The 22,834-nt window shown below is 43.0% G+C and overlaps 1 protein-coding gene across 2 annotated transcripts in view; it reads right to left on the reverse strand.

Moving 5' to 3' along the window:
* LOC115226064 (myb-binding protein 1A-like protein) overlaps nucleotides 1–22,834 on the reverse strand; it is a 59,993-nt gene that overhangs the window by 27,129 nt on the left and 10,030 nt on the right. For both annotated transcript variants that reach the window (XM_036514960.1, XM_029797038.2), the window contains exons 6-16: nucleotides 21,752–21,877; nucleotides 19,983–20,075; nucleotides 19,032–19,131; nucleotides 16,250–16,338; nucleotides 13,078–13,167; nucleotides 11,846–11,989; nucleotides 8,882–8,952; nucleotides 7,377–7,548; nucleotides 4,471–4,567; nucleotides 2,096–2,154; nucleotides 1,268–1,321 (exon numbers count right to left, since the gene is read on the reverse strand). In XM_036514960.1, coding sequence (XP_036370853.1) covers nucleotides 1,268–1,321; nucleotides 2,096–2,154; nucleotides 4,471–4,567; nucleotides 7,377–7,548; nucleotides 8,882–8,952; nucleotides 11,846–11,989; nucleotides 13,078–13,167; nucleotides 16,250–16,338; nucleotides 19,032–19,131; nucleotides 19,983–20,075; nucleotides 21,752–21,877 — 1,095 coding nt within the window. The remainder of the gene's footprint in view (nucleotides 1–1,267; nucleotides 1,322–2,095; nucleotides 2,155–4,470; nucleotides 4,568–7,376; nucleotides 7,549–8,881; nucleotides 8,953–11,845; nucleotides 11,990–13,077; nucleotides 13,168–16,249; nucleotides 16,339–19,031; nucleotides 19,132–19,982; nucleotides 20,076–21,751; nucleotides 21,878–22,834) is intronic.

The raw sequence follows: 22,834 nt of genomic DNA on the forward strand, positions 1-22,834 counted from the left end.
GCTCAAAAAGCAAAAAGCAAGGCCATGTAGGGGGACATGGAGTTATGTACAGGGTGGTGTTCATGCAAAGAGTTCAGGCCATTTCTGGTCAAGAGAGACTTTGAACCGAGCGGTCGTCGGCATCTTCACTATCTCGTCCGGCATTTTATTCCATGGATCCGCAACCCAGACGGAGAAAGCCCCTCACACCAGGCAAAATGGTTGGCAGCATTTCATCTGTCTGCGTGCTCTGAGATCAAATGACACCAAGGTTGACTTTGCCTTTCATTCTTTCAGGATCAATAAAATAAGTACTAGCCAAATGCTGGGGTCAATGCAACCAAATTACAACCCCTGCCACACCGAAACTGCTGGATTCATAACATGCTGGTGTTAGGAAGGGCATCCAGCCATAGAAACCATGCCAGAAATGCTTCCCACATTTGAAAAGTTGACAAAAGGAAAAAGAAGCAACATTTATGAAAAATTAATTTGTTTAAACAAAGGGTTACAGTTTTTGTTCATTAGCTAAATGAAAACATCATTGGCACTTGCATAAGTTCATTAGGAACACATAGGTGAAAGTTTAAAATGTGGGAGGTATTTCTGCCACACCCTGTTAACAGAGCCCTTACAACCAATGACGATCCCAATTCAATTATATACAAAGGTGGGCACTGTTAACCAAAAAGTTAACTTTATTAACTGTTAATCTGTTAACCAAAAAGTTAACTTCATTAACTGTTAATCCGTTAACCAAAACGTTAACTTCAATAACTGTTAATCTGTTAACCAAAACGTTAACTTCAATAACTGTTAATCTGTTAACCAAAACGTTAACTTCAATAACTGTTAATCTGTTAACCAAAACGTTAACTTCAATAACTGTTAATCTGTTAACCAAAACGTTAACTTCAATAACTGTTAATCTGTTAACCAAAACGTTAACTTCAATAACTGTTAATCTATTAATCAAAATGTTAACTTCAATAACTGTTAATCAAAAAGTTAACTTCATTAACTGTTAATCAAACAGTTAACTTCAATAACTGTTAATCTGTTAACCAAAAAGTTAACTTCAATAACTATGACAAAATTGACAAGACATTCAATTGACTTGAGTTAATGGAAGTTAATTAGTCTGATAATGTTTTCCAAAGTTAGCTTAGACGTTAACTCTTTAATGGAAATTAACAGTTCAGTGCCCAAGTTTGATTGTATGTATGTGTTTGACTTAATCTTTCAGAGTCCAGGAAATAATTTTAAAAAAAGAGAAGAGAACACTCACCTCTTCATTCAATTCTTTCAGTGGTTTCACAACATCTGAATTACTGACCAAAGACTGCAATAAAGAAGAAAAAAAATGAGAGAGAAAACTCGTCAATCTTTCAAAAGTTAATAAGGCAGCAAGCTGGCAGAATCGTTAGCATGCCACGCAAAATGCTTAGCAGCATCTCATCAGCCTTTACGTTCTGAGTTCAAATGACACCGGGGTCAACCTTGCCTTTCATCCTTTTGAGATCAATGAAATAAATACTAAAAAAATAAATATTCTTTAGAGAAAGAAAAACAAAACAGAAAGAACTTTAGGAAGAAAAACAATAAAAAAATAGGCGTAGGAGTGGCTGTGTGGTAAGTAGCTTGCTAACCAACCGCATGGTTCCGGGTTCAGTCCCACTGCGTGGCACCTTGGGCAAGTGTCTTCTGCTACAGCCTCGGGCCGACCAAAACCTTGTGAGTGGATTTCGTAGACGGAAACTGAAAGAAGCCCGTCGTATATATATATATATGTGTGTGTGTGTATGTGTTTGTGTGTCTGTGTTTGTCCCCCTAGCATTGCTTGACAACCGATGCTGGTGTGTTTACGTCACTTAGCGGTTCAGCAAAAGAGACCGATAGAATAAGTACTGGGCTTACAAAGAATAAGTCCCGGGTTCGATTTGCTCGACTAAAGGCGGTGCTCCAGCATGGCCGCAGTCAAATGACTGAAACAAGTAAAAGAGAAAAAAAAGAGAATAAGTAAAACCCCCCAAAAAAAAAAGAAGAAAGGCTGACCCAGGATGGGAGACAAAAGATGGATTAGATCTAGCAGAGTTTGATCTCTTTCTATATTTACCTCAACATAGGAAAATATCTGTTGGACTGTTTTGGTAATGTAGGCCTTCTTGTTTTTATCTGAAGAAAAAAATGGGAAAATAAACAGGGTTAGCTACAACTGATTCTAGGGATACAAAAAGTACAAATGTAACAAGCAAACATGAACGGACGGATATGAGGGAGCAGCATGGAGTGGGGCAACGTGAAGGGTCGGTTTGAGTGGGGAAAATGTCGATGCTTCATGAAAGAAATTTCATATTTAAGGGAATTTAACAACTTTGTGTGTTAATAAATAGTTATAATGGCTCTGCCACAATTTGTTTGTTTGTTGAGCAAAGCAGTCTTCGTCCGTAGTGGGAGAAGTCCGATACGTGGTCCTTTGCTATTCGCAAGACCCGCACAAGAGAAAGCAGGTCAACCCCCGACACCGAGAGCATCGACAGATGGATGAATGCACATCCAGGCTGAGCGGTTGCGTAGGAATTTGGGGACAAGAAACAGGAAGAAAGAGTGCGAGAAAGTTGGGGCGAAAGAGTACATCAGGGGTCGCCACCACTCCCTGCCAGAGCCATGCGGAGCTTTAGGTGTTTTCGCTCGATAAACACACACAATGCCCAGTCTGGGAATTGAAACCGCGATCCTCTGACCCCGAGTCCTAGATACACTATGTCTGAATAAAAGACAAGATGGTCACAGCTGGAACATCTTTGATCATAGGTCTGCTGGATCAGGACTGACCTGGGGCTAATCAACAAGGAAGGACACATTAGATAATGTAGTCCTAGATACACTATGCCTGAATAAAAGACAGGATGGTCACAGCTGGAACATCTTTTATCATAGGTCTGCTGGATCAGGACTGACCTGGGGCTAATCAACAAGGAAGGAGACATTAGATAATGTAGTCCTAGATACACTATGCCTGAATCAAAGACAGGATGGTCACAGCTGGAACATCTTTGATCATAGGTCTGCTGGATCAGGACTGACCTGGGGCTAATCAACAAGGAAGGACACATTAGATAATGTAGTCCTAGATACACTATGCCTGAATAAAAGACAGGATGGTCACAGCTGGAACATCTTTTATCATAGGTCTGCTGGATCAGGACTGACCTGGGGCTAATCAACAAGGAAGGAGACATTAGATAATGTAGTCCTAGATACACTATGCCTGAATCAAAGACAGGATGGTCACAGCTGGAACATCTCTGATCATATGTCTGCAGGATAAGGACTGACCTGGGGCTAAACAACAAGAAGGACACATTAGATAATGTAGTCCTAGATACACTATGTCTGAATAAAAGACAGGATGGTCACAGCTGGAACATCTTTGATCATAGGTCTGCAGGATAAGGACTGACCTGGGGCTAAACAACAAGAAGGACACATTAGATAATGTAGTCCTAGATACACTATGTCTGAATAAAAGACAGGATGGTCACAGCTGGAACATCTTTGATCATAGGTCTGCAGGATAAGGACTGACCTGGGGCTAAACAACAAGAAGGACACATTAGATAATGTAGTCCTAGATACACTATGTCTGAATAAAAGACAGGATGGTCACAGCTGGAACATCTTTGATCATAGTCTGCAGGATAAGACTGACCTGGGGCTAAACAACAAGAAGGACACATTAGATAATGTAGCCCTAGGTCACTATGTCTGAATAAAAGACAGGATGGTCACAGCTGGAACATCTTTGATCATAGGTCTGCAGGATAAGGACTGACCTGGGGCTAAACAACAAGAAGGACACATTAGATAATGTAGTCCTAGATACACTATGTCTGAATAAAACAGGATGGTCACAGCTGGAACATCTTGATCATAGGTCTGCAGGATAAGGACTGACCTGGGGCTAAACAACAAGAAGGACACATTAGATAATGTAGTCCTAGATACACTATGTCTGAATAAAAGACAGGATGGTCACAGCTGGAACATCTCTGATCATATGTCTGCTGGATCAGGACTGACCTGGGGCTAATCAACAAGGAAGGAGACATTAGATAATGTAGTCCTAGATACACTATGTCAGAATCAAAGACAGGATGGTCACAGCTGGAACATCTTTTATCATAGGTCTGCTGGATCAGGACTGACCTGGGGCTAATCAACAAGGAAGGACACATTAGATAATGTAGTCCTAGATACACTATGTCTGAATAAAAGACAGGATGGTCACAGCTGGAACATCTCTGATCATATGTCTGCTGGATCAGGACTGACTTGGGGCTAATCAACAAGAAGGACACATTAGATAATGTAGTCCTAGATACACTATGTCTGAATAAAAGACAGGATGGTCACAGCTGGAACATCTTTGATCATAGGTCTGCTGGATCGGGACTGACCTGGGGCTAAACAACAATAACAGTAACTCACCAGACTTCATTGTGATAATCTTGAGGAAATTCTTCACGAATGCCAAATTGCAGGTCTTCTGCAATTTCTCGCCAAAGGACACCGGTTCACTGTGGCACTGCAAAAGGGAAAACAAAAGACATTTATGCATTATTTATCTTTTACTTGTCTCAGTCTACGGCCATGCTGGAGCACTGCCTAGAAGAAATTATAATAAATTGAATTGACCCCAGAACTTATTTCTTTTTCGAGCCTATAATCATTCTATCAGTCTCGTTTGCTTAGCCACTAAGTTATGGGGATCGAAATTGTCAGGGGGCAGTGGGGGACAAACAGACGCTCACACACACACACATATTCTTTTATTTGTTTCAGTCATTCGACTGTGGCCATGCTGGAGCACCGCCTTTAGTCGGACAAATCAACCCTGGAACTTGTTCTTTGTAAGCCTAGTACTTATTCTATCGGTCCCTTTTGCTTAACTGCTAAGTAACAGGGACATAAACACACCAGCATCGGTTGTCAAACGATGGGGGGGGGACAAACACAGACGCACAAACACCCACACACATATATGTATATATACGACGGGCTTCTTTCAGTTTCCGTCTACAAAATCCACTCACAAGGCCTTAGTCGGCCCGAGGCTATAGTAGAAGACGCTTGCCCCAAGGTGCCACGCAGTGGGACTGAACCCAGAACCATGTGGTTGGTAAGCAAGCTACTTACCACACAGCCACTCCTGCACCTATATACGACGGGCTTCTTTCAGTTTCCGTCTACAAAATCCACTCACGAGGCCTTAGTCGGCCCGAGGCTATAGTAGAAGACGCTTGCCCCAAGGTGCCTCGCAGTGCAATCTTCTTACCACAAAGCTACGCCTGCACCTCATCATCATCATTTAGTGACCGCTTTCCATGCTAGCATGGGTTGGACGGTTCAACTGGGGTCTGGGAAGCCAGAAGGCTGCACCAGGCTCCAGTCTGATCTGGCAGTGTTTCTACAGCGGGATGTCCTTCCTAACGCCAACCACTCCGTGAGTGTAGCGGGTGCTTTTTACATGCCATCGACATAGGGGCCAGACAAGGCTGGCGAATGGCCACAATTGGTTGGTGCCTTTTACGTGCCATCGACATAGGGGCCAGACAAGGCTGGCGAATGGCCACAATTGGTTGGTGCCTTTTACATGCCATCGACATAGGGGCCAGACAAGGCTGGCGAATGGCCACAATTGGTTGGTGCCTTTTACGTGCCATCGACATAGGGGCCAGACGAGGCTGGCGAATGGCCACAATTGGTTGGTGCCTTTTACATGCCATCGACATAGGGGCCAGACGAGGCTGGCGAACGGCCACAATTGGTTGGTGCCTTTTACGTGCCATCGACATAGGGGCCAGACAAGGCTGGCGAATGGCCACAATTGGTTGGTGCCTTTTACATGCCATCGACATAGGGGCCAGACGAGGCTGGCGAATGGCCACAATTGGTTGGTGCCTTTTACATGCCATCGACATAGGGGCCAGACGAGGCTGGCGAACGGCCACAATTGGTTGGTGCCTTTTACATGCCATCGACATAGGGGCCAGACGAGGCTGGCGAATGGCCACAATTGGTTGGTGCCTTTTACATGCCATCGACATAGGGGCCAGACGAGGCTGGCGAATGGCCACAATTGGTTGGTGCCTTTTACATGCCATCGACATAGGGGCCAGACGAGGCTGGCGAATGGCCACAATTGGTTGGTGCCTTTTACATGCCATCGACATAGGGGCCAGACGAGGCTGGCGAACGGCCACAATTGGTTGGTGCCTTTTACGTGCCATCGACATAGGGGCCAGACGAGGCTGGCGAATGGCCACAATTGGTTGGTGCCTTTTACATGCCATCGACATAGGGGCCAGACGAGGCTGGCGAATGGCCACAATTGGTTGGTGCCTTTTACATGCCATCGACATAGGGGCCAGACGAGGCTGGCGAACGGCCACAATTGGTTGGTGCCTTTTACGTGCCATCGACATAGGGGCCAGACGAGGCTGGCGAATGGCCACAATTGGTTGGTGCCTTTTACATGCCATCGACATAGGGGCCAGACGAGGCTGGCGAATGGCCACAATTGGTTGGTGCCTTTTACGTGCCATCGACATAGGGGCCAGACGAGGCTGGCGAACGGCCACAATTGGTTGGTGCCTTTTACATGCCACCAGCATGGAAGCCAGTCAAGGTGGCACTGGCATCGACCACCTACAGATAGTGCTTTTTACGTGTCACTGGCACAGGTGCCAGGGGAGGCATTTCACCCGGCGTGCTAACGTTTCTGCCAGCTCTTGTCAAACCATCAACCTCACACCAGCATCGACAACGGACATTAAAAGCTGATGATGAGGATGAGGATAAGGATAATCATTGCTGATGTGGGCTGGACACACGGACACACACTCGCCTAGCATACCCACTCACAAGGCCCTGGTCAACCTGGTTCAAGGACCCTATTCTTTCATTATTTTATTCCTTTACTTGTTTCAGTCATTTGACTGCGGCCATGCTGGAGCACCGCCTTTTAGTCGAGCAACTCGACCCCGGGACTTATTCTTTTTGTAAGCCCAGTACTTATTCTATCGGTCTCTTTTGCTGAACCGCTAAGTGACGTAAACACACCAGCATCGGTTGTCAAGCAATGCTAGGGGGACAAACACACACATACACACATATATATATTCATATATACGACAGGCTTCTTTCAGTTTCCGTCTACCAAATCCACTCACAAGTCGTTGGTCGGCCCGGGGTTATAGCAGAAGACACTTGCCCGAGGTGCCACACAGTGGGACTGAACCCTGAAGCATGTGGTTGGTTAGCAAGCTACTTACCACACAGCCACTAATAAAAGAAATTAAAGTAGAGGGGCAATGCATAAAAAAAAGACTTACATGAGGTATCTCCGAGGACGACTTGGAGAGGACAAAGAAGGCATGGCGGAACAAGTACTGGAGGAGATTGGCCTGGCACTGCCGGACATCCTCTTGACCAGCAGAGTGGCTGAAGAACAGGCTGAGTTGATTGATGGACCACTGACGAACAGACAGACTGGTGAACGTTGAACTGAAACAGAGAAAGGAAGAAGATAGTGGTAGGGGTCCATGGCCGTGGTGGTATTGGTAGGGGTCATGATGTTGGCTTCTGATTAAAGGCGGTGCTCCAGCATGGCCGCAGTCAAATGACTGAAACAAGTAAAAGTGTAGAGAGAGTCTACAGCCATACTGGAGCACTGCCTAGAAGAAATTACAATAAATTGAATCGACCCCAGGACTTACTTCTTTTTCAAGCCTATAATCATTCTATCGGTCTCATTTGCTACTACTACTACTACTACTACTACTACCACCACCACCACCACTACTACTTCTACTAATAATAATAAGGCGTGGGCATGGCTGTGTGGTTAGGGAGCTTGCTTCCTAGCTACATGGTTTCGGGTTCAGTCCCACTGCATGGCACTCTGGGTAGGTGTCTTCTACTATGGCCCTGAGCCGACCAGAGCTTTGTGATTGAATTCGGTAGGTGGAAGTTACTGCCGTGTGTGTATGTGTGTGTGTAGGTGCTTGTGCCTCTCCGAAAGAGAGAGAGGGAATAATAATAATAATAAATGCCCTGATGCAGTACCAGGCCCTGGCTCTCATGGCTTCTGATCTTAACTGATTGGAAGTGTTATCATGTACATTGTTTTGTATTGGTATAAAAGATGGCCTACAGCAAATATTCTGCTCAATACCACAGATTTGCTTGTCAGTTGTTTGACGTTAACCAGTTGAGCATGTCCCTTAGTGGCTGACGATATGTGCATCTCTGATCACGAGCAGAAGTAGTGGGGGAGCATCATAGCCATGTGTTGAGAGGGATTCTTTGGGGTTTGAATAATTCACCTCTGGAAACATGGGTGTTTCGTTCAACATCCTTAAACAACCCTTATTCAGGGACCTTTTGAGTGGGATGGGTTACTTGACCTGACGAAAATTCTAACTTGGCCCCACCTGCAAGGTCTTGTGCTGTTTATCTTGATATGAGATCACCATGTTGCGCACATATCGTTGTGATGCATGTGCCTGGTGTACCCTTATCAGACGGGTAGTCATGATGGGTATACTGGGCTTCGTATATTTGACCCCAGTTTCACTTTGATGGCATCCACTGCTCTCTCACTCAATAATAATAATAATAATACTTCTGAAGAAAATTCTAACTGGGCCCCACCTGCAAGGTCATGCGCTGTTTATCTTGATATGAGATCACCATGTCGCGCACATATGGTTGTGATGCATGTGCCTGGTGTACCCTTATCAGACGGGTAGTCATGATGGGTATACTGGGCTTCGTATATTTTACCCCAGTGTCAAAAAAAAAATAATAATAATAACAATAATGGTAACAGACTTACCCATAGAACTGTCGTCCCTCAATGAGGTTCATTATTTCCTGACTCAATTCTTCTGCTGCTTTCACAGTCAACTGGGAAAATAGATATATATTTGTGAGATTCCAGGTCTGTTATACAACTGGAGTTCACATAAATACATATATACACAGACACACACACACACATACATCATCATCATCATCGTTTAACGTCCGTTCTCCATGCTAGCATGGGTTGGACGGTTCGACCGGGAATCTGAGAAGCCAGAAGGCTGCCCCAGGCTCCAGTCTTATCTGGCAATGTTTCTACAGCTGGATGCCCTTCCTAACGCTAACCACTCTGAGTGTAGCGGGTGCTTTATATATATATATATATATATATGTATATATATATATATATCATCATCATCGTTTAACGTCCGTTCTCCATGCTAGCATGGGTTGGATGGTTTGACCAGGGATCTGGGAAGCCAGAAGGCTGCACCAGGCTCCAGTCTGATCTAGCAGTGTTTCCACATATATACAACAGGCTTCTTTCAGTTTCCATTGACTAAATCCACTCACAAGGCCTTGGTCAGCCAGGGGCTATAGGAGACGTTCGGCTGAGGGTCCAAGCAATGGAAACAAACTTAGAACCATATGGTCGGGAAGCACACATCCAACCACATTCCTGCATCTTGTGTGTGTGTCAGGTCGAAGTCACATGATCTGGTAGTCCTGGCAGCAAGAGTAGCAGTGATTGTCTGCCCCTGGCGATAGTTATGATGTGCTCTTAGGCACCGTAAAACTCTGAGTTTTTCACTCTTGGTGAATATTGCAGTATTTGTATGTTTGAACACAACATCGACTTCTAAGTGGTGAATATTTTACCATTTGGTATTAATACCTATTTCTTTACTACCCACAAGGGGCTAAACACAGAGGGGACAAACAAGGACAGACAAACGGATTAAGTCGATTACATCGACCCCAGTGCATAACTGGTACTTAATTTATCGACCCTGAAAGGATGAAAGGCAAAGTCGACCTCGGCGAAATTTGAACTCAGAACGTAGCGGCAGCCGAAATACCTATTTCTTTACTACCCACAAGGGGCTAAACATAGAGGGGACAAACAAGGACAGACAAACGGAGTAAGTCGATTACATCGACCCCAGTGCGTAACTGGTACTTAATTTATCGACCCCGAAAAGATGAAAGGCAAAGTCGACCTCGGCGAAATTTGAACTCAGAACGTAACGGCAGACGAAATACGGTTACGCATTTCGCCCGGCATGCTAACGACTCTGCCAGCTCGCCGCCTTTGGTATTAATACAGCTTCTGTCACTCCATTCTTTAACCCTTTCGTTTTCAAGCTGGCCATATCAGGCCCAAATATGCTTCCTGTTTTATGTTCAAACTGGACAGATCAGGTCTCTCACACCTACCCAACAATGCCCGTCTAAAAGTAAACAATCACATCATCAAAATCTCAAAGCTACAAGATAATGTGTGATGAATTCAAAAAAATGTGAATAAGGAAGCATTACTTTTGACAGATTAACCTGAATACTAAGGGGTTAATAAGCCCACTGACTTCTAGTAACATCAACACCTGATTTGGCTCTGTATTTCTATGTATATTGCTAGTGCAGCAGTTACTGCTATTTCCAGCTGCAAAGTATCTGTCATTGACAAGGCCAAAAGAGGTCGAAATCACATGAACTGGTAGTCCTGGTAGCAGTGATCATCTGCTGCTGCTGGTTGTTGTTGTTGTTGTTGTTGTTGTTAAGCAACAAGATGGGTAAGGGTGATTAGGTGATGGTCTAGGGCTTAGGGGCAGGAGACCCCAGACCTTGGAAAAAAAAAAAACTATGGTCATCTTGTTGTACAGATATCTGTTTGTGTGTGTGTGTGTGTGGAGGCGCAATGGCCCAGTGGTTAGGGCTGTAGACTCGCGGTTTTGATTCCCAGAGCAGGAGTTGTGTGTGTTTATTGAGAGAAAACACCTAATGCTCCACGAGGCTCCGGCGACCCCTGTTGTACTCTTTCGCCCCAACTTTCTCTCACTCTCTCTTCCTGTTTCTTGAGTAACGCTGTGATGGGCTGGCATCCTGTTCAGCTAAGGGGGAGAACACGTACGCCACAGAAACCGGGCCCATGAGATTGGCTAGGCTTAAGAAGGCGAAAAGAAAGATAGGAGTGGCTGTGTGGTAAGTAGCTTGTTTACCAACCACATGGTTCTGGGTTCAGTCCCACTGCGTGGCACCTTGGGCAAGTGTCTTCTACTATAGCCTCGGGTTGACCAAAGCCTTGTGAGTGGATTTGGTAGACGGAAACTGAAAGAAGCCTGTCGTATATATGCATGTGTGTGTGTTTGTGTGTCTGTGTTTGTCCCCCTAGCATTGCTTGACAACCGATGCTGGTGTGTTTACATCTCCATAACTTAGCAGTTCGGCAAAAGAGACCGATAGAATAAGTACTGGGCTTACAAAGAATAAGTCCCGGGGTCGATTTGCTCGACTAAAGGCGGTGCTCCAGCATGGCCGCAGTCAAATGACTGAAACAAGTAAAAGAGAAAAGAGAGAGTATATATATCGGGTTTGTAAGGGAAATAACTACATAAGCATTTTTAGAGATGTAAAGTATAATAGCCATCTCAATATGGCTAACCACAAAGAGGTGGGGTGTTACTGTAGCTTCTTACGTTCTGAGATTTAATAATAAATTTTTAGAGAGGTACTTCCCTTATATATGCCAAAATACATTAAAAATGGGAAAAAATGATGGTAAATTCTTTTTAAAATCGTAGACGCGCGCTAATACCCAGAAGGGCTCGATATGAATCACGACTATAAGATACCCGAATTTGGTTAAACTGCACCGCAAAATGTGGGAGTAGTTAGGAATCTAAATCGTAGGAGACAGACACACAACTTCACTTTTATATATACATACACACACACATGCACATGTATATACCCACATGTACATACTGTTACTTACATGTGGTATAATGGCAGAGAGAACAGTATGAAGCTCCATGGTTTGATTTTTCTCGGCATCCAGGGATTTCGTGAAACACTTCACCACAGTTGAGTGGAGGTGGTCGTCTTTGGAACTGTCCAGCAGAGAAGCCAAACTGTCCAGCTGAAACGAGATACAATATGGACATATATATAAAAGAATGTGTGTGTGTGTATGCACAAGTGCATATATCGATGTATGTCTATAAACAGGTGTGTATACAGGTGTGAGTCGTTCCTTTAATGACCAGGTGTCCTTCTTCTTAATCACCTCCTACAACATCCACAGATGCAGTATACATACTTTTAAACTGGAATACATAAGATTCCCTGGTTGATCCTTTTCTTACCATATTTCTGTTGAAATAGACTGTTTTTTTTTGGGGGGGGGGGGATTTCTTTGACTGAAAAAACCTCCAGTATGGCCACAGTCAAATGACTGAAACAGGTAAAAGAATATATATATATATATATATATATATATACAAAATAAGGAAATGGAGAAATACACCTTAATCAATAATCAACTACCAGATAATACCCAATCACATACTTTATTAAACCACTACATATGAACATTAAGGTCAAACATAATAATATAGGACAAAACAGTGCACATCAATGAGTAATATGATACAATAAGTACAATATGCATTGTTTTGTTCTATACTATTATGTTTGACCTTAATGTTCATATGTAGTGGTTTAATAAAGTATGTGATTGGGTATTACCTGGTAGTTGATCATTGATTAAGGTGTATTTCTCCATTTTCTTATTTTGTATTATTAATTTGTGGTAAAACATTTTACCTTTGCCCATATAATACAATAAATGAATTGATTGCATCGCAATTCTTAACATTTATGTATTAACTTTGTTGGGTACTTCACTAGCAGTATATTGGATACATGTTATCCCATGGAGGGTTGCATTTACAACCCCTATCTCATTTCATATATATACACTTGGCCTAGTGTTTTGACATGTTGCACTCACAACTGTCAGATGGTGGGTTCAAATCCTAGACCAAGTGGCAAGCTATGTTCTTAAGCACAACCCTTCATTTTCCATCGTTCCAGTCCACTCAGCTGTAAATGGATCCCCCTGCAACGGACTAGGCTTCTGATCAGGGGATGAATGCTGACCTACTTGCCACTAGTGGCCAGCAGGAATGCCAGGACGGGGGTACAGTTGAGAAAGGGGTTACATACCACCATTTGAGCTGAAGGCTGCTCCTTGTTGGTGAACTTCAAGTCTGTAAAGACCATCTCGCAGATGTGTTTGGAGAGAAGCATTTCAAGCTGAAAGACAAAGAAAACAGACATTAACCCCTTCGTATCCGGATTATTCTGTCAAATGGAATCCTTATTTATTCAAATCATTTTGAATTAATCAGGCTTTGATTAATCATTATCGAAATTGATCAACATCAATGGAATTGCAGCTGTGATACCAGTACCGGTAGCACGTAAGAGAACCATCCGAACGTGGCTGTTGCCAGCACCGCCCCAACTGGCCTCATGCCGGTGGCACGTAAAAAGCACCATCCGTTCGTGGCCGTTGCCAGCCTCGTCTGGCACCTGTGCCGGTGGCACGTAAAAAGCACCATCCGTTCGTGGCCGTTGCCAGCCTCGTCTGGCACCTGTGCCGGTGGCACGTAAAAAGCACCATCCGATCGTGGCTGTTTGCCAGCCTCATCTGGCACCTGTGCCGGTGGCACGTAAAAAGCACCATCCGTTCGTGGCCGTTGCCAGCCTCGTCTGGCACGTAAAAAGCACCATCCGTTCGTGGCCATTGCCAGCCTCGTCTGGCACCTGTGCCGGTGGCATGTAAAAAGCACCATCCGATCGTGGCTGTTTGCCAGCCTCGTCTGGCACCTGTGCCGGTGGCACGTAAAAAGCACCATCCGATCGTGGCCGTTGCCAGCCTCGTCTGGCACCTGTGCCGGTGGCACGTAAAAAGCACCATCCGATCGTGGCTGTTTGCCAGCCTCGTCTGGCACCTGTGCCGGTGGCACGTAAAAAGCACCATCCGTTCGTGGCCGTTGCCAGCCTCGTCTGGCACCTGTGCCGGTGGCATGTAAAAAGCACCATCCGATCGTGGCTGTTTGCCAGCCTCGTCTGGCACCTGTGCCGGTGGCACGTAAAAAGCACCATCCGTTCGTGGCCGTTGCCAGCCTCGTCTGGCACCTGTGCCGGTGGCATGTAAAAAGCACCATCCGATCGTGGCTGTTTGCCAGCCTCATCTGGCACCTGTGCCGGTGGCACGTAAAAAGCACCATCCGATCATGGCTGTTTGCCAGCCTCGTCTGGCACCTGTGCCGGTGGCACGTAAAATCACCCACTACACTTACGGAGTGGTTGGCATTAGGAAGGGCATCCAGCCGTAGAAACACTGCCAGAACAGACTGGAGCCTGGTGCAGCCTCCTGGCTTCCCAGACCCCAGTTGAACCGTCCAACCCATGCCAGCATGGAGAACGGACACTAAATGATGATGATGATGATGATGATTTATTTCATAACTTCATGATTTCGATGAAGTGATTGTTTATTTTTAGAATGACCTTGTAGGTTAGGTGTAAGTGACAGGATCTGACCAGTTTGAATATAAAACAAGCAGGAGTGGCTGTGTGGTAAGTAGCTTGCTTACCAACCACATGGTTCTGGGTTCAGTCCCAATGCGTGGCACCTTGGACAAGTGTCTTCTACTATAGCCTTGTGAGTGGATTTGGTAGATGGAAACTGAAAGAAGCCCATCATATATATGTATATATATATATATATTCCGGGTTCAGTCCCACTGCGTGGCACCTTGGGCAAGTGTCTTCTACTATAGCATCGGGCCGACCAAAGCCTTGTGAGTGAATTTGGTAGGCGGAAACTGAAAGAAGCCCGTCGTATACATGTATATATATACATGTACGTGTGTCTGTGTTTGTCCCCCTAGCATTGCTTGACAACCGATGCTGGTGTGTTTATGTCCGCATCACTTAGCGGTTCGGCAAAAGAGACCGATAGAATAAGTACTGGGCTTACAAAGAATAAGTCCCGGGGTCGAGTTGCTTGACTAAAGGCGGTGCTCCAGCATGGCTGCAGTCAACTGACTGATACAAGTAAAAGAGTAAAGAGTAAAGAGAGAATATTTGGGCTGGATATGGCCAGCTTAAATGCTAAAGAGTGAAACACATTTAATCAAAGCTGTGATTTAGACATGTCTAATATAAGATCTGGCTTAAAGTGTTTTATATAAGATATGGTTTAAACATGTTGATGACAATCTCTGCTTTAAACCCATCCAATACAAGATATGGTTCAATCCTAGCCAGGCCCATGGACCCGGTTTCTGTGGTGTGAGACCATAACCTTGTGGCCTATGGTGTAACCAGTCCACTTATGCGTACCTTTTCCTTCTTTGGACACTAAACTCTGCTTGCAAAAACCTGTTGAGGTAAGTGAAATCGAAATCGAAATCAAATTTGATAACTGGTATCCATGCTAGTGGAGCGCTAAGAGTACCATTTGAGTGAGATCATTGCCAGAGCAACAAGCTGGCCTCCGTGCCAATGGCAAGTATAAGACACCATTGGAGCATGATCATTACCTGCGTCGCCTTACTGGCACGTGGACAAAACATATGCAATATAAGCTACTCTAGATTAAAATGTTTATCCATATCACATAGTTAACAAACACACATACACAAATATCTAGAATGTGCTAGAAGTGCAGTGGTAGGAGAGGGAGCAATGGGAGCGAGACAATGATAGGCAGCTACATGTTGGTTACTGGTAAGGAGGTTGAATAAAAACAAAAAAGAGCCAGAGTGCATGATGGGAAAAGAATAGATTTAGGTGATGGTGAGAGTGGTATAATCAATTAGTAAATGTATTTCTTTACTACATATAAGGGGCTAAACACAGAGGGGACAAACAAGGACAGACAAACGGATTAAGTCGATTACATCGAACCCCAGTGCGTAACTGGTACTTAATTTATCGACCCCGAAAGGATGAAAGGCAAAGTCGACCTCGGCGGAATTTGAACCCAGAACGTAATGGTAGACAAAATACCTATTTCTTTACTACCCACAAGGGGCTAAACACAGAGGGGACAAACAAGGACAGACAAACGGATTAAGTCGATTACATCGACCCCAGTGCGTAACTGGTACTTAATTTATCGACCCCAAAAGGATGAAAGGCAAAATCGACCTCGGCGGAATTTGAACCCAGAACGTAACGGCAGACGAAATACTGCTAGGCATTTCGCTCGGCGTGCTAACGACTTTGCCAGCTCGCCGCCTTGTAATCAATTAGTAAATAGACAATTTAACAATTTATAAAAGTGATGATGATGATGAATAAAAACAGAAATGAATCAAACCTGTTCAATATTCAAAGGTTTCTTGATCAATTCGGATAAGAGGAACATACCAAGACGTCTTTTGGACAGCTCCCCATGGAACAAGATTTCTGAAACAATACAGAAAAATAAAGAAATATTTAACTTTCTAATGGACCAAACGAGTGACAATGGAGTGAAGTTGACCTGGTGCAGAACAATTATGACAAGGGCCTGGAAGAATGGAAATAAGTGACATTGCTCATTTACAACAATCACATGATATCAAGACATGGGTACACACACATGTATCTTTTACACACAAACATATATCTTTCACATCATTAGACTGTGGCCACGCTGGGGCACCACCTTGAACAGTCTTTAACCCTTTAGTATTTAAACCGGCCATATCCGGCCAAAATAGCTAGTCTGCTTTATGTTCATACTGACCAGATCCAGGCCCTCACACCTACCCTACAATGTTATTCTACATTAAGTAATTACACCATCAAGATCTTGAAGATATGAGATAATGCAGGATTAATTCAAATCAATGGGAATCAATAAGCATTATGTTTGATAGAATAATCTGAACACTAAAGGGTTAATCTAACGAACCAAGCCCCCATACTTATTAGTTTTAAAGCCTGATACTCATTCTATTGGCCTCTTTTGCTGAACTGCTAAGTTACAGTTAAACTTTTAAGCAGGGAACAAAAAACGCAGTATGCTTCACGTAATTACCTCCCTTGCATCTGATCAGCATTTAAAGATATTATATATCCGTAAACCAGTGATTCCCAGCCTATGATCCGTGAACTAAACTCAAAATTTCATTTATATACCTATTATATGTTTTTATTATTATTATTATTATTTGTTTTTTTAAATTATTTTTTTGCAAATTATTATTATTATTATTTTATTATCATAGGCGCAGGAGTGGCTGTGTGGCAAGTAGCTTGCTTACCAACCACATGGTTCCAGGTTCAGTCCCACAGCGTGGCATCTTGGGCAAGTGTCTTCTGCTATAGCCCTGGGCCGACCAATGCCTTGTGAGTGGATTTGGTAGACGGAAACTGAAAGAAGCCTGTCGTATATATGTATATATATGTGTGTGTCTGTGTGTGTGTCCCTAGCATTGCTTGACAACCGATGCTGGTGTGTTTACATCCCTGTCACTTAGCAGTTCAGCAAAAAGAGACTGATAGAATAAGTACTGGGCTTACAAAGAATAAGTCCTGGGGTCGATTTGCTCGACTAAAAAAGGCGGTGCTCCAGCATGGCCGCAGTCAAATGACTGAAACAAGTAAAAGAGTAAAGAGTATATACACACACACACACAAGGATAAGCATATTAAAAGGGGTTTGTGTGAAACCTCATGTAAATAAAAGGGGTCCTTGGTAGTGAAAAAGTTGGGGACCACTGACGTAGACTGTATGTATTCTACCATTTTATACGGTGCTTCAAACTTGTTAATCTTTTACTCATCTCAGTCCTTAGACTGCGGCCATGCTGGGGCACCACCCAATCTGGTACTTGTTCCATTGGCCTCTTTTTGCCCAACTGCTATATTACGGGGACGTAATGGCAAGGAGGACAAACACGCTCATATATATATATACTCTTTTACTTGTTTCAGTCATTTGACTGCGGCCATGCTGGAGCACCGCCTTTAGTTGAGCAATTTGACCCCGGGACTTATTCTTTGTAAGCCCAGTACTTATTCTATCGGTCTCTTTTGCCGAACCGCTAAGTGACGGGGACATATAAACACACCAGCATCGGTTGTCAAGCAATGCTAGGGGGACAAACACAGACATACACACACATATATATATATATATACATATATACGACGGGCTCTTTCAGTTTCCGTCTACCAAATCCACTCACAAGGCTTTGGTCGGCCCGGGGCTATAGCAGAAGACACTTGCCCAAGATGCCATGCAGTGGGACTGAACCCGGAACCATGTGGTTGGTTAGCAAGCTACTTACCACACAGCCACTCCGGCGCCTATATATATATACGACGGGCTTCTTTCAGTTTCCATCTACCAAATCCACTCACAAGGCTTTGGTCGGCCTAATGTATTTTTCTTTCACTTGTTTCAGTCATTAGATAGTGGCCATGCTGGAGCACTGCTTTTGAGAGTTAGTCAAATCGCCCCCCACCCCCACCCACCCACGACCACCACCACTTGTTTCTTAAGACTGGTACTTATTGTATAGGTTACTTTTTCTGAATTGTTTAGTTACGGAAACATATACAAATATAAAGACACACATGTGTGTGTATATGTGTATGTATATATATATACATACATACATATATACATACATACGTACATACATACATACATACATATATACATACATACATATATACATACATACATATATACATACATACATACATACATACATATATACATACATACATATATACATACATACATATATACATACATACATATATACATACATACATACATACATACATACATACATATATACATACATACATATATACATACATACATACATATATACATACATACATATATACATACATACATATATACATACATACATACATATATATATATATACACACATATATAACCATAGATGGTTACAGCTGGTCTTCTGGGCCACGACTGACCTGGAGTTAAGCAACTTGACCAAGAGTCCTCACATATCACGGCTCTCTTCCATTTCTTTATGTTTGTACAAGAATATAGTGAAAGGTGAGTGGAGATAATAGTAAGTGACCACCACTGTTGAAGATAAGAGACAACCAGTAATAATACCACTTACCTCCAATTTCCCTCCAGAAGTCTCCAACTAATTCGACGGGCAGCTCTTGAAGTAGGAGTTTATTAACGTTGTGGATGATGGGATGGCCACGGGTGGAATCCTAAAAGAACAAGCAAACACTGTATATACATATATGTGTGTGTGTGTATACAGAGAGAGAGAGAGAGACATACATACATACATATCCATGCATATACAGTTCCATACATACGTCTATACATTTATATACCACCACAAATGTGTGTGAGTGTCTATGTATAACCATCATCATCATCATCATCATTTAACGTCCGCTTTCTATGCTGGCATGGGTTGGACGATTTGACTGAGGGCTGGCAACCAGATGGCTGCACCAGGCTCCAATCTGATCTTGCAGAGTTTCTCCAAGTGGATGCCCTTCCTAACGCCAACCACTCCGAGAGTGTAGCAGGTGATTTTATGTGCCACCAGCACGAGGGCCATTCTGGCGGTCCTGGCAACGGCCACACTCGAAAGGGGTTTTTATGTGCTACCTGCACAGGAGCCAGTCCAGCAGCACTGGCAACGACCACGCTTGAATGTTAATTTTTCACATGCCATCAGCACATTTGCCAGTAAGGCGACATTGGCAACGATCATGCTCGAATGGTGCTTTTCACGTGTCACCGGCATGGGAGCCAATCCATGGTCCTGGCAATGATTATGCTCAGATATGCTTTCAACATTCCACTAGCACGAGTACCAATCAGGCGGTACTGTCATCGGCCACGTCAGCGATTTTAGAGAGAGAGAGAGGTAGTCACATAATCTCCGAACACACACAGAAAGAGGTGGGGACAAACACCTTCACACAAACTAATGCCCAGAAGTACCATGTACTACTTCGGCAAGGACTGAACCTACGTTTATTTTATTCAGAAGTTTAGACACACACATCCATGCAGAATATAATGAATGCCACCACATCCTCACCTGAAGGACTGACAATAACTGTTTATAAGTTTTTTCACCGATTATCTTCTTGTTTGACCAGTTTTTCTTGAGGAACGTCTTGTCAATTTTGTCCTGCAAAAATATTAATTACTTACACAATTAAAACAGTTAATTAGCATTAAGTAAATTAGATAAACTTTAATTAGTTAAAATAATTTAATCTATTATACTCTTTTTTTACTTGTTTCAGTCATTTGACTGTGTGGCCATGCTGGAGCACCGCCTTTAGTCGAGCAAATCGATCCCGGGATTTATTTTTTGTAAACCAGTACTTATTCTATCGGTCTCTTTTGCCGAACCACTAAGTGACGGGGACGTAAACACACCAGCATCGGTTGTCAAGCAATGCTAGGGGAACAAACACAGAGACACAAACACACACACACACATACATATATATATACGACAGGCTTCAAATTCCGTCTACCAAATCCACTCACAAGGCATTGGTCAGCCCGGGGCTATAGCAGAAGACACATGCCCAAGGTGCCACGCAGTGGGACTGAACCCAGAACCATGTGGTTGGTTAGCAAGCTACTATGAAAGAAACAGGAAAATATAAAGTCACCTGTTTTCTATTGGTACCAAAAATGGTTAAGACAAACACGATGGAAAGATTTTGGAAGCTAAATCATACGAGAGGAATATTTCTGTTGAAATAAATTGCTTTTGCTTTAACCCTTTCGTTAATGTATTTCAAAACTTATGAAAACAAGACATTTGTACTACAGAGCCAGAGGTCGTTTCAGCCAGGTTGGTATCAAAAGGGTTAAGAATTGTCTCTATTATATATCTTAACCCTTTTGTTACCATATTTCTGTTGAGATGCTCCGTGTTTCTTTCAATTACTTTAAATATAACAAAGAATTTAGTAAAAAAACTTAGTTATCATTCAGCTAGTGTTAGGAACATAAATTGTGACTAAGGTTTGGTGGAAGATTTTAATTCAGAACTTATGAAAACAAGACATTTGTACTACAGAGCCAGAGCTGGTTTCAGCCGGGTTGGTATTAAAAGGGTTAAGAATTGTTTCTCTATTATATATCTTAACCCTTTTGTTACCATATTTCTGTTGAGATGCTCTGTGTTTCTTTCAATTACTTTAAATATAACAAAGAATTTAGTAAAATAACTTAGTTATCATTCAGCTAGTGTTAGGAACATAAATTGTGACTAAGGTTTGGTGGAAGATTTTAATTCAAAACTTAAGAAAACAAGACATTTGTACTACAGAGCCAGAAGTGGTTTCAGCCAGGTTGGTATCAAAAGGGTTAAGAATTGTTTCTCTATTATATATCTTAACCCTTTTGTTACCATATTTCTGTTGAGATGCTCTGTGTTTCTTTCAATTATTTTAAATATAACAAAGAATTTAGTCAAATAACTTCGTTAATGCATCTGAATAAACATTGCCGGACAGCAAATAGAGACTCGGACATTGCTCAGAAAATAATTTTCATTTCTAGCCTCGTATATAGTACACACTAAGGATTTTGACCTTTAAATTTTGGGGAAAAAATGCGGATTATACTCGAGGATTTACGGTAAGTGTTAGGCTTACAAAGAATAAGTCCTGGGGTCGATTTCTTTGACTAAAAAACCCTTTAAGGTGATGCCCCAGCCTGGCTGTAATCAAATAACTGAAACAAGTAAAAGATTAACGACATCTATTAAACAAGCATTCAGGTGTAACATTAACGAATGGAGAAAGAATGAAAGCCACCACGCAGCCGTGTCGTTATACTCACAGGAAGATGTTGTTTACAGATCAGGAGGACTTGAAGTCTCTCGGGTGTGACGTCGCTCCAACCCAAGGATAGATCTTTCTGGAGGACTGGCCAGATTTCTGTCTCAAATCCACTGTGGGTCACCATCTGTGGGAAGGAAAACAGGGACATAGAGGTCAGAGGTCAGTCAGTCATCATCAACAACATAACCAATACAATGCATAATACTGATATAACCATGACAACAACCACCACTAACATTACTAACACCCATACCTCTATTAGTATTATTGTTGCCACCATCACCACTACCACTACTTACACCACTACAATGACCGCTGCCGCCAGCACCACAACCATCACCAACACTACCACCATACCAATACTAACACAGACTCAACAACCACTACCACCAGCACTACAACAAACATCACCATCATTACTAACACCCATTAATATTAATATTATTGTTGCCACCATCACCACTACAATGACCGCTACTGCCAGCACCACAACCATCACCACTACTACCACCATACCAACACCAACACAAATGCAACAACCATCACCACCATTACTAACACCCATACCTCTATTAGTATTATTGTTGCCACCATCACCACTACCACTACTTACACCACTACAATGACCGCTGCCGCCAGCACCACAACCATCACCAACACTACCACCATACCAATACTAACACAGACTCAACAACCACTACCACCAGCACTACAACAAACATCACCATCATTACTAACACCCATTAATATTAATATTATTGTTGCCACCATCACCACTACAATGACCGCTACTGCCAGCACCACAACCATCACCACTACTACCACCATACCAACACCAACACAAATGCAACAACCATCACCACCATTACTAACACCCATACCTCTATTAGTATCATTGTTGTCATCATTACCACTACAATGACAGCTACTGCTAGCACCACAACTACCACCATACCAATACAAACACATACACAACCACTACCACCAGCACTACAACAACCATCACGACCATTACTAACACCCGTACCTCTATTAATATCATTGTTGCCACCATCACCACTACAATGACAGCTACTGCTAG

The sequence above is a fragment of the Octopus sinensis genome, linkage group LG29 (assembly GCF_006345805.1).
Source record: "Octopus sinensis linkage group LG29, ASM634580v1, whole genome shotgun sequence".
NCBI lineage: Eukaryota > Metazoa > Mollusca > Cephalopoda > Octopoda > Octopodidae > Octopus > Octopus sinensis.